The 13,227-nt window shown below is 43.1% G+C and overlaps 1 protein-coding gene across 1 annotated transcript in view; it reads left to right on the forward strand.

Annotated features, from left to right (window-relative positions):
- The window catches only part of LOC109622759 (synaptic vesicle glycoprotein 2A-like), a 169,174-nt gene that overhangs the window by 126,343 nt on the left and 29,604 nt on the right, over positions 1 to 13,227 (forward strand). The window contains exons 7-8 of the mRNA XM_062846625.1: positions 1,045 to 1,318; positions 1,541 to 1,652. Coding sequence (XP_062702609.1) covers positions 1,045 to 1,318; positions 1,541 to 1,652 — 386 coding nt within the window. The remainder of the gene's footprint in view (positions 1 to 1,044; positions 1,319 to 1,540; positions 1,653 to 13,227) is intronic.

Here is a 13,227-nt window from a genome sequence, read left to right on the forward strand (position 1 = left end):
CCACAATCCTGGGAGGGATTCTCCCAGAATCCTGGAAGGGATTCTCCCAGAATCCTGGAAGGGATTCTCCCAGAATCCTGGGAGGGATTCTCCCAGAATCCTGCGAGGGATTCTCCCAGAATCCTGGGAGGGATTCTCCCAGAATCCTGGGAGGGTTTCTCCCAGAATCCTGGGAGAGATTCTCCCAGAATCCTGGGAGGGATTCTCCCAGAATCCTTGAAGGGATTCTCCCAGAATCCTGGAAGGGATTCTCCCAGAATCCTGGGAGGGATTCTCCCAGAATCCTGGAAGGGATACTCCCAGAACCCTGCGAGGGATTCTCCCAGAATCCTGGGAGGGATTCTCCCAGAATCCTGGGAGGGATTCTCCCAGAATCCTGGGAGGGATTCTCCCAGAATCCTGGGAGGGATTCTCCCAGAATCCTGGGAGGGATTCTCCCAGAATCCTGGGAGGGATTCTCCCAGAATCCTGGAAGGGATATTCCCAGAATCCTGGGAGGGATTCTCCCAGAATCCTGGGAGGGATTCTCCCAGAATCCTGGGAGGGATTCTCCCAGAATCCTGGGAGGGATTCTCCCTGAATCCTGGGAAGGATTCTCTCAGAATCCAGAGAGGGATTCTCTCAGAATCCAGAGAGGGATTCTCCCAGAATCCAGAGAGGGATTCTCCCAGAATCCAGAGAGGGATTCTCCCAGGATCCTGATTTCCCAGAATCGCATCTTAGAAAGACTCTTGAGGGACCACAAAAGGATATTCCAAAGAATTTCTCGTATAATTCTGCTGACGGGGTCATTGATGAAATTCTAAAAAGAAACGCTTGACGTAATCTTTGGAAGAATTCTTAAAGAATCGGGTTAACGTTTATGAACCGTGGTAAATTTTACTGCAAATGCGCCGCTTAATTATCCGTTTATGAAACCATTTCCTCAACTAGATCGACCCCATATGAGAAAATCATCACGACATGCATCATCAACTAAATTGCCTTACGCCGTTCTACATCTACTCGACGTGTTCCCATCGTTCTTTTCCCTCTCCCACCCAGACTCAACACCTTCCGGCTGTGGATGCCCCAGCTCTTCACTATCATCGACGAGTACGAGTCGGATCCGGCCTCGATGCAGGATGGTACTCTGTGCGACATGTTGGCCTACAAAGTGAACAAATCTAATGCACTTCTTGCGTCGTCGTCGTCTTCGTTCTCGTCGAATGATGTGTTCCGGACTCCGGTGCTTAACGGCAGGGTGGGAGCTGCTGGAAGCTTCCTCGATGATGACCCGAACGTGCTGGACATGAGCAAAGTCATCCTGTGCGAAGCGGTACGTTAATGGCTTTTGGTGGGGTCGTCGATAGGCTGGTTTATGTTCAATGATTTTTGATTGATTTTTGTTTTTTTGAAGATTGTTCAGCTCAGATTGTTTTTAAATCATTGACAGAGAGGAGAAATAACAAGCTTCAAGAGACACTTTCCTATCTTATGTATCAGTCTATGTTTCATACCAGCTATACCTATCCATCCTTTCTGTTCCCCACTATTTCAGACAATCGAAGGCAACATGTACCTTCATTCATTAATCATCGGATCCGTCGGGGTTGGCGCCTATTTGGTGACCACGGTGCTGATTAATTCCATCGGCAATCGGAACATCCTCGGTAAGTGCAATCCAGCTGTGAAACATATGGGCGGGTAAAAGCGTCAATATTGGCGAAGGCACCACGCAAGTAGGCAAGCAGGTAATTTGCATTCGAAAGGTCACGTTCAAAGGAGAAGTTACAGTTCATACGAGTAATAAGCGAAGACTCATAGGCGAAGTTATCAAGGGGACGAAAATAAATTAAATATTACATACTTGCACATTATGCCTTAACTGTTTGAGGTCTATTTTTCTCCAAGCGTAATCAAATGGTTTCAGGTGGCATTTAAAGGTGTTCTAGAGCGTTTCAAGGATTTCAGGAAAATTCATAGCATTTTCAGGGACTTCACAGGCTCTCAGATGAACTATGGGAAAGCTTCGGGGGTTCCAAAAGCGTTTGAAGGCATTTCAGATGGTTTCAGAGGAGTTTTAGGGGGATTTGCTGGCACTCAAGGCTTTCCCAGTCGTACAGAGACTTTCAAGAGATTTCAGAGTGATTGTAGGGGTCTACAAGTATCATAAATGAGTATTCCGGAGATTTCAGGGAGACTTCGGGAGAGGGAGAAATGGGTTTCAGACACTTACTGAGTCGTTTCAAGGCGTGGCGGGGGTTCCATGAGATTTCAGAGGGGTTTCAGAGGCTTCATAGCCTCTGGTGAGCTTCAGAGAGATTCAGAGGTGTTTCAAGAAATTTCAGAAGGCCTGGGAGGGTTTCATAATCTCATAATTCTCAATTCAGGAGAAGGGTGTTTAGGAAGCGTATCAATGTGCTTCAGAGCGAATCAGGGGTTGTGGGGGCCTTCACAGTCTATCAGGTGAGTTTTACTGAGGTTCCAAAGGTGTTTCAGAGCGTTTCAGGAGGATTCGATGGGATTTAGGGGTCTTCACAGAGTCTGAGGCGAGTTTTCCGGAGATTTCAGGGAAATTTTGGGGAGGAGTTCAGAGGCTCATTGTGGCGTGTTAAGAACGTTTCAGGGGGGTTTCACGAGATTTCAGAGGTGTTTTTAGGAGCTTCACATGCTCTTAGGCTGCGCAGGGGTTTCAGATGGATTTCAGAGGCATTCCGATTATAGGCACTATGGAAACCATAGACTCGCAGAGACCTGGTTGAGTAACATAAGTTAGGGTATTTAACCATGATTTTAGAGTGTAGCGAGCGAATATTACGTTACGCAACTCACTTTCGCTATTGAAATCGTGACGTTGTGCTCGATTGGCTACACAAACTGATAGTTCGTTTTGCAAAAATAGTCATAGTGTCTATAGTTTCTGGGCGTTTAAGGGCGTTTCAGGAGCTTTTAGATTGACATTTAGAGGGTTTCATAGGCTCTCTAATGAACTTCAAGGAAAATTCATGAAAGGGAGGAGGGTTCAGAGGCGTTTCAAAAAGTTCAATGCATTTTAGGGCGATTCAAGAGGATTCAGATGGATTTTATGAGATACATGGGCTTTCAAGCTTTCCCAGGTGTTTCAAGACGTTTCAAAGCCTTTCAAGGCACTTCAAGGCCTTTCAAGCCATTTCAACGCGTTGCAGTATGTTTGAGACGGGTTTAAACAGCTTCATGGGCTATCAAGCGAGCTTCAAAGATGATTTGTGAGAAAGAGGGAGTTAAGAGGCGTTTCAAGGTGTTTCAGTGCGTTTCAGGGCAGTTCGGGATATTTTAGAGGGGTTCTAGGAAGCAACACTGAATTTGACAAGTTGCAGTTCAAACGAGTAAGTCAAGGGAAAATTATCAAGCAGAAGAAAACAAAATACTACTCAACCCTTTGAGGCCCAATTTTCTCCAAACGTAGTCGAACTGTTTTAGAAGGGTTTCAGAAGGCTTCACATGCTCTCAGGTGAGCTTTAGGTGAGTTTTTGGAGGAGTTTCGACGCGTTTTAAGGCGTTTCAAACTGTTTCACGGCGCTTCAGGAGGTTTCAGGGGGGTTTTGGTGCTCTTACGTATCCCGGAGAATTCAAGAGTATTTCAGTGAGGAGGTCAGAGGCTGACTAAGGTCCTTCGTGGCGTTTCCGCGGTTTCCAGGACGCGCGCCATCAAGCAGCTGAAACTGCACCGCGCTCGCGCTGTATACAACAAGCGTGGGTTTTTGGTGGTGTTGTACTTTTTACAACGGCGCGCGTCCTGAAGGGTAAAGGGGCTTCGCAGGATCTCAAATGAGCTTCGGAGGGGTTCAGGAGGATATCAGAGATGTTTCGTGGCCTTCAGGGCATGTCAAGGCGTTTCAGGAGGGGTTTCGGACGGCTTCACAGGCTCGCAGATGAGCTTAACGGATGATTCAGGAGAAGTGGGAGGTTTAGCGGCGTTTCAAAGAACTTCAATGCGTCTCAGGCCGTTTCAAGAGCTTTCAAAGGAGCTTTAGGGGGTTTCATAGGCTCTCGCTTCACATGGGCTTGAGGAGTTCCCGAAACATTTCAAGGCGTTTCAAACCATTTTAGGATGTTTTAGGGATTTCAGTGATCAGGCTCCAAGTGTAGAATTAGCAATAAGTTAAAATACACAAAAATAAAAACTAAAAAAAGAGGTAGGATCTCAGGCGAGGTTCACGGGTAATTTATGAAAAGTGGGATTTAGAGGCGTTTCAATGCGTTTCAGGGCCTATCAGCAGGTTTCAGAGGGTCTTTAGGGGGTCTCACACAATCACAGGTGAGCGTGTTGGGGGCTTCAGGGATTCCAAAAGCGTTTCAAAGCATATAACTTTCAGAGGAGCTTTTGGGGACTTCACTGGCTCTCAGGTAAGTTTGATGGCTTCAGGGAGTCTCCGACGTGTTTCAATGCGTTCGAGGGCGTTTCCAGACGTTTCGCGGCATTTCAGGGCATCGCTCGAGGTTTCAGAGGGGTTTTAGCGCTCTTCACAGGCTTCCAGATGAGTTTCACCGGAGATGCGAGGGCTTTCCGAGGCGTTTCAAGCCCATGAGTTCCATGAAACTTTTGAGGTGTTTAAGGGGGTTTCGTTTTCTCTCAGGAGAGCTTCAGGGGTATTTCAAGTTGTGTTTCTGGGGTACTTCAGAGACGTTTTGAGGCGTTTCAGGGCAGTCCGCTTGATTGAGCAGAACTTTTTTGTACTTCATAGGCTTTCAGGCTTTCAGGTGAGCTTCAGGTGGTTTTAGAAGGTCTTCAAGACGTTCCAGATTGATGAGATTTTCAGGGATCTTACAAGCTAGACGTTTCAAGAAAGGGGGTTTCAGAGGTTTCAAATTTTATGCCGCCGCCTATCACCGATTGCAAGAGAGTTCGTGGGGCAATATCAGGCTGGATTTATGGGTGAACGCGCTACAACGGACCAGATGTTCGCCATCCGCCGCTAGGTGTTGCAGAAATGCCGCGAATACAACGTGCCCACACATCACTTGTTCATCGATTTCAAATCGGCGTATGATACAATCGATCGAGAACAGCTATGGCAGATTATGCACGAATACGGATTCCCGGATAAACTGATACGATTGATCAAGGCGACGATGGATCGAGTGATGTGCGTAGTTCGAGTATCAGGGACACTCTCAAGTCCCTTCGAATCTCGTAGAGGGTTACGGCAAGGTGATGGTCTTTCGTGCATGCTGTTCAACATTGCGTAAGAAGGTGTAATAAGGAGAGCGGGGATGAACAGGAATGGGACGATTTTCACGAAGTCCGTTCAGCTGCTTGGTTTCGCTGATGATATTGATATTATAGCTCGTAAATTTGAGACAATGGCAGAAACATACATCCGACTAAAGAGTGAAGCCAGGCGAATCGGATTAGTCATTAATGTGTCGAAGACAAAGTACATGATGGCAAAGGGCTCCAGGGAGGAATCACCGCGCCCGCCACCCCGAATTTATATCGACGGTGATGAAATCGAGGCGGTTGAAGAATTCGTGTTCTTGGGCTCACTGGTGACCGACGACAACGACACGAGCAGAGAAATTCAGAGACGCATTGTGGCAGGAAATCGTGCTTACTTTGGACTCCGCAGAACTCTACGATCGAATAAAGTTCGCCGTAACACGAAGTTAACCATTTACAAAACGCTGATTAGACCGGTCGTCCTCTATGGGCACGAAACATGGACCCTACGTGCAGAGGACCAACGCGCCCTTGGAGTTTTCGAACGGAAGGTGCTGCGTACCATCTACGGCGGAGTGCAGATGGAAGACGGGACTTGGAGAAGGCGAATGAACCACGAGCTGCATCAGTTGCTGAGAGAACCAACCATCGTCCATACCGCGAAAATCGGGAGGCTACGGTGAGCGGGTTCACGTCATCAGTATGTCGGATAGCAACCCGACTAAAATGGTTCTCGAGAGTCATCAGACCGGTACAAGAAAACGTGGTACGCAGCGAGCTAGGAAGGTTGACCAAGTGGAGGACGATCTGCGGACCATACGTGGAGCTAGAGACAAACAGCCATGGACCGAGTGGAATGCTACCGTGGGCAGCATAGTTGTCCCATGTTAACAGGAATTCCTATAGAACATGGCACAACTATGATGCACACGGCAGAATGGAGACGGCTACTATGTACAGTAGAGGCCACCCAGGCCATAGCCTGGTCGGTAAGGTAAGTAACCTTTGGGACATTAAGAGTCGTCCAAACTATCCTGAAGTTCAGCTCTTGATAGTAAACCATGTATCATGAGTCATTTCAAGATAGTTTCAAGATATTCCAGATCAACAAGACTGCTCCGGGGACCTTAGCCTCAGATCTACACTTATGATAATAGCTATTGCCATTACGTTAAGTAGTGTTACGTAATCCACTGTACTTACCAAAGTAGTTGGATGAACAATAAGCGTTGTTATATATTTTTGGGATATGATGGGCTTCGTTACTATTATGAAGCTTAGTTGATAAAAACAACCACTGTGACATGAGGTGATTTCGTTTTAGATAGTAATATTACACAATATTTTTTGATAATTTAGCTATGTCGTAGTCTCTTGGTGTATTCTGTGAGTTCCAGTAAGTATAATAGATTATGCAACATAATTCTATATAGCCAAAACAGAAACCTCAATTGCTGTAGATGCAAAATATCGAACATCATAATAGTTTGGATGGCCCCGGCTGATCTTATGGCCCATTGAACATTCAGAAGATTTATTGGTCATGATAGATTACAAATCGTAGCTTTGTATAAAAAAGGAAGCTGCCGTTACACCCGTAGACTTTGGGATCTATACTCAAGAACAGTTTTGGGGACCTAGGATATTTCGACTGATCTGATACTGTCTATTGAACTTTCAGAAGACTCACTGGACATGATAGATTTACAAATCGTAGCTTTGTATAATGAAAGAAGTTACCGTTACACCAGTAGACTTTAGGATCTGAACTGAAGAATATTTTGGATGACCTAGGATATCCAGAAATTCTGCATGATATTCTACCCATTTTTTATGCTATTGAGCACCAAAACAACAGAAAAACGTAAAAAAAGTTCCAAAACAACGCTTGGAAAAATTCCGACTTCAAAGGCTTATGACAGAGCTTCAGACGGTTTATAGAAGGAGCTGCTTTGAGATAATGCAAAGGCTGCCCACAATATGCTGCGTTGCATCGTTCGTTTGTTCACATCGGTGATGGTTTTCTGCAACCAGATTGCATAAATCATTACCGGAATTAGGAATTGAATATCCAAATTCGCAGTAGCTGCTGGTGTGCTCAATATAATCATGCATTATTTGCGAAACTGGTGAAATTTAAAACGGAAACCGATCGCTGATGGTGCGGTGATTCGTGAATGTTTCATTGAATTATTCTGCCGCAGTGTTTATGCGAAGGAACTCGTTCTGGGATTCCTCCGGGATCACAAATCAACAATTTCTCTAGGAGTTCTTTCAAGATTTATTTGAAAAGTTTTTCGGGAAATTATCCAGTAGGTTCTACAACAAGTACTGAAGAAGTTTCCTTAAAAACTCCCCCGGGAGTTCTATCGGGAAATCCTGTTGAAGTTCCATAGTGATTTTTTCCCAGTTTTTCATGAAGAACCACTCCAAGAGGATCATTGAGAATTCGGTCAGAAGTTCCATTGGAAATTCCTTTAAGAATTCCACAAGGTTTTTCATTGGGAATTCCATCGGGGATTTCCCCAGCAGCTCCATTGGGAATTCTTCAAGAAGTTTTTTCCAGAATTTTTCCAATAGTTCTTAAAAGAATGTCTTAAGTAATTTCGTCAAAAATTTCTTCAGAAGTTCTTTCAGACTTTTTTTTTTGAAAATTTCGGCGGGAGCTTCTCTAATAGCTCCTTTAACAATTACTCCAGAATTTCTTGAAACCTCCAGGAATTTCTTCGGAAAATCCCAGAGGAATTATCAATGGAATACCTGGAGGAATTCCCGAAGGAACTCCTGAAAAATTTCTTGATGAATTTTTAGATAAATTCATAAAGAATATTTTTGGGAAAACTCGATAGAACTTCCAAAGAAATTCTCGAAAGAACTCATAGAGAAACTCTCCAAAGAACTGCTAGAAGAATTTCCGAAGGAGCACCTGGAGAAATTCCTTGTGAAATACTGAAGGAACTTCTTGAGTAAGTCTCAAACAAATATCTAATGCAAATCTCGGAGAAACTCCTTTAGGAAAACCCGATGGAGTTCCTCATGTAATTCATGCAGGCACCCCTAAAAGAATTTCCGAAGGAACACCTTAAGGAATTCTCAATTACTGGAGGAATTACTAATGGAACTCCCGAATGAACTGTTGGAGGAATTACCGAAAGATTCCATGAATGAGTACGCGAAGGAAAAGCTGGAAGAATTCCCGAAGGAACCCTGGAGGAATTCCTGAAGGAATACTAGGACTTATTCCAAAAGGAACTGCTTGAGGAATTCCCAAACAAACACCAAATGCAAATCTCGGAGAAACTCCTTTAGAAAAACCCGATGGAGTTCCTCAAGTAATTCATGAACTCCTGGAGGAATTTCTGAAGGAACTCCCGCAAAAAAAAATCCGAAAGAACTTCAGGAGGAATTGCCGGAGGATCTACTGGAGGGACATTCGTTGAAATTTCCGGAGGTATTCCCGAAAGAACACCTGAATTCCCTGTGGCACTCATAAAGTAATTTTCAAAGAAACTCTCTAAGGAATTGCAGATGGAGTTCATAGAGGAAGTACTGAAAAAGCACTCCAGGGAAGCTCAAATTCCCGGAGGATCTTCTAAAGGAATTCCAGAAGGAAGGACTTACCGATGGATTTCCTGAAGAAGTTCTTGAAGTAATTCTGAGATAAATCCCCGAAGGAATTCCTGGAGCAATTCCAGAAGAAACAATTTCTGTAGGAATTGGTGAAGACATTCCTAGAAAAATTTCAAAAGAAACTCACGAAAAAGTTTCTTAATCAAAATCAATCTTCGGGAATTCCTGCAGAAGTTTCATCGAGAAATCTCCTAGCAATTCCATCAAGAATTCCTTGAAAGATCTGTTTGGAAATCCTTCCAAAAGTTCCATTCCAAGAGCATTTCTCCAGGTGTTTCATTGGAAATTCCTCCAGCAGGTGCACTGGGATTTTTTTCATTTGTTCCATTAAAAATACTTACCGGAATTTCTTTTTTAATTCCTCCCTGAGTTCTACCGATATTTTCTTTGGGAGTTCAAACGGGAATTCTTCTTTCTTTGTTTATTCCCTACGGAGTTCGTTCAGAACTTTCTCCAAAAAAAAATCGAGAATCACCCCAAGAGTTTTTTTTAATTCTGCTAAAAGCTCCCTTGAAAATTTCTCCTGCATTTTCTTCGAGAGCTCCCACAAAAGTTCTTTTGAGACCTCCTCCAGGTGTTCCTTTTAAAATCTGCCCAGGAGTTCCTTTGGAAATTACCCTAAGAGGTCCATTGGGAATCTCTATCCTGAAGTTTAATAGGGAATTCAAGGAGGAACTCTTGGTAGGGTTCTAAAACAAAGTCCTTGAGAAATTATTCATTGGCGTAAATAAGGAGGGGCTACAGGGGGATTAGACCCCCCCCCCCTTAGAAACGCACTGTATTACCGGAATTCAAATTTTAGAGAAATTCATAAAGAATATTTTTGGGAAAACTCGATAGAACTTCCAAAGAAATTCTCGAAAGAACTCATAGAGAAACTCTCCCAAAAACTGCTAGAAGAATTCCCGAAGGACCACCTGGAGAAATTCCATGTGAAATACTGAAGGAACTTCTTGAGTAAGTCTCAAACAAATATCTAATGCAAATCTCGGAGAAACTCCTTTAGGAAAACCCGATGGAGCTCCTCGTGTAATTCATGCAGGCGGCCATAAAAGAATTTCCGAAGGAGCACCTTAAGGAATTCTCAATTACTGGAGGAATTACCAATGGAGCTCCCGAATGAACTCTTGGAGAAATTATCGAAAGATCCCATGAAGAAGTACGCGAAGGAAATGCTGGAAGAATTCCCGAAGGAACTCCTGGAGGAATTCCTGAAGGAACTACTTGAGGAATTCCCAAACAAACACCTAATACAAATCTCGGAGAAACTCCTTTAGGAAAACCCGATGGAGTTCCTCAAGTAGTTCATGAAGGCGCTCCTATAGGAATTTCCGAAGGATCACCTAAAGGATTTCTCAAAGGAACTCCTGGAAGAATTTCCGAAGGAACATCTGGAGGAACTACCGAAAGTGTACATGAAGGAGTACTCGAAGGAAAAGCTGGATGAAATACCTGAAGGAATTCCCGAAAGAAATGCGGAGAGAACTTCAAGAGAAATTGCCGGAGGACCTTTTGGAGGGACGCTCGTTGAAATTTCTGGGGGTATTCCCGAAAGAACACCTGAATTCCCGGTGGCACTCATAAAGTAATTTCCAAAAGAACTCTTTTAGAAATTCCTGATGGAGTACCTAGAGGAATTTATGAAAGAGCTTTCGAGGGAAGCTCAATTTCTCGGAGAATCTTCTAAAGGAATTCCAGAAGAAACAACTGGAGGATTTACCGATGGATTTCCTGGAGATATTGCAGAAGAAACAATTCCTGGAGGAATTGCTGAGAAAATTCCTGGAAGAATTTCAAAAGAAGCTCACGAAATAGTTTCTGAAAAAAACAATCTTCGGGAATTCCTACAGAAGCTTCATCGAGAGATCTCCTAGCAATTCCATCGGGAATTTCTCGAAAAGATCTGTTTGGAAATCCTTTCCAGGAATTTCTCCAAAAAAAAAATCGAGAATCACCCCAGGTTTTTTTTTTTTTATTCTCCTAAAAGCTCCCTCCCCCTTCTCCTGCATTTTCTTCGAAAGCTCCCCCAAAATTTCTTTTGAGACCTCCTCCAGGTGTTCCATATAAAATCTGCCTAGGAGTTCCTTTGGAAATTACCCTAAGAGGTCTATTGGGAAACTCTCTCCTGAAGTTTAATTGGGAATTCCGCCAGTGTTCCGCAAAATTTTATTCGTTACATTGGCGCCCAACGTGGGGCCAATATGCAAAATAAAATGCTGCAATTGTAAGGTTCCCATGTTTTCGTTACATTGACGCCCAACGTGAGGCGTTGTGCATTTACAAGGTTCCAATGTATTATTCGTTACATTGGCGTAATTTTCGATGGAACTCCAGGGGAAATTCTCAATGCAGCTTCTGAGGATTTGTTTTCCGATGGAAGGCATGGAAGAATTATCGAAAAACAAATCCGGAATGAATTCCAGGAAGAACTCTTGGTAGGGTTCTAAGACAAAGTCCTGGAGAAACTATTCATTGGCGTAAATAAGTGGAGGGGCTACAGGGGGCTTAGATGCCCCCCCCCCCTAGAAACGCACTGTAGACCTCCCCCCCTTAAGAATTTTACCAAGTGACGCCAATGAAATTATTTATTGACAGTTTCCTGATTTTTGCAGAAATTGTATATTCAACACTTGAAGAATTCTCCGTACACCTCGAGGAATTCACGGAGGAATTCCAGATGAATCTACGAGAAATTAATTCCAATGGAACTGCTAGAGGAATTTCCAACAAAATATCTGCTATAGTTTGTTACGTTTGTAAATTGTTGTGAACATTTTGTCAGTTTATATTGTATGTTACACTAAGGTTTGTACATCTGTCCCTGAATTTTAATGTGCATTTGTAGTGCTCCAAACATTTTAGGAGTGATCCAGTACAAAACACGCAAGCCGTCTCCTAACACAGACATCAAATTGTAGACGGTCTTGTGTTGTTGCCCAAATCAGAATGCCCCCTTAGGATTAGAAATTCCTAGACCAAAAACAAGCTATGAATGCAGCAACAGATGGGCGCCACGTTGGGCGCCAATATAAGGAATGCATTGGAACCTTACGAATGTTCATTTTATTTTCCGTATCGGGCCCCACGTCTGGGAACTTAGATACGAAAAACAAAATGGAACATTACAAATGCACAAAACACAAACATGCAACATATAACATTAATTGTGCCCAGTTATCCAAATAGATAACGAAGTCCGAACCCAGGATGACGAGGTTTCATTTTTGTTATTGGTCCATCAGTCAATCCTGTAATCGTATTTTTTCTGGCAGTTCGCCTTTTAGTTCGCAGCATCTGTTGCTGCATTCATAGCTTGTTTTTGGTCTAGGAATTTCTAATCCTAAGGGGGCATTCTGATTTGGGCAACAACACAAGACCGTCTACAATTTGATGTCTGTGTTAGGAGACGGCTTGCGTGTTTTGTACTGGATCACTCCTAAAATGTTTGGAGCACTACAAATGCACATTAAAATTCAGGGACAGATGTACAAACCTTAGTGTAACATACAATATAAACTGACAAAATGTTCACAACAATTTACAAACGTAACACACTCCATGCAATAATCGTAGAATTTTCCATGAATTGGAGAATGCAATTCATGAAAAATTCTTAAAACTATTTTACAAACGTAACAAGTTATCTTTTGAACTCCTAGAGAAATTCATAGCAGTTCTCCTGGGGGAATTCCCGATGAAACTTTTAGAAGAATTCCAGATGCAACCCCAACAGGGTTTCTCGTAAGAGCACCTGTGAGAATTACCGGAATTCTGGAAATCCTGGAGAAATTGCTTAGAGAATTCCCTTGAGGAATTTGTGAAGGATATTTTGCAGTATTGCTTGAAAGAACTGAAGAAAAACTTCAAAAAAGGTTTGAGGAAATTTTCGGAAGGAACTTTCGAATGAACTTCCGAAGAAACTCCTGGAGGAGTTCTCGGGGGAACTTCAGAGAGATTTCTGAATAAATTCTTGAAGGAACTGTTGGAGATATTTCCGTATGAATTCCATATAGAACTCCTGGAGGCATTTACAAAGGAACTTCTGGAGGAAATTCTGGATATATTTCCGACAAAGGCACTTCTGGAGAAAGTTATGGAGAAATTCTCCATGCAACTCTGATTTTCAGAAGATTTCATTTCAAAATCCCCAAATTAATACTAGAAAAAGCTCCTGCAGAAATTCAAGGAAGAATTCCCAAAAGAACTAACGAAGAAACTGCCGAAGAAACTCTTTGAGGAATTCCTGGAGCAACTGCTGGTTGAATGAGGTTGAATTGGAGGATGTTCTGGTGCAGAAACTCCTGAAATAATTGCCGCAGAAAATTCTGGAAGAACTCCGCATGGAACTCCAGGATGAATTCTTGAGCGATTCCCCAAAAAACTCCTTGATAAATTATTTAAGGAAAATCTTGATA

This window comes from Aedes albopictus, chromosome 1 (assembly GCF_035046485.1).
Source record: "Aedes albopictus strain Foshan chromosome 1, AalbF5, whole genome shotgun sequence".
Classification (NCBI taxonomy): domain Eukaryota; kingdom Metazoa; phylum Arthropoda; class Insecta; order Diptera; family Culicidae; genus Aedes; species Aedes albopictus.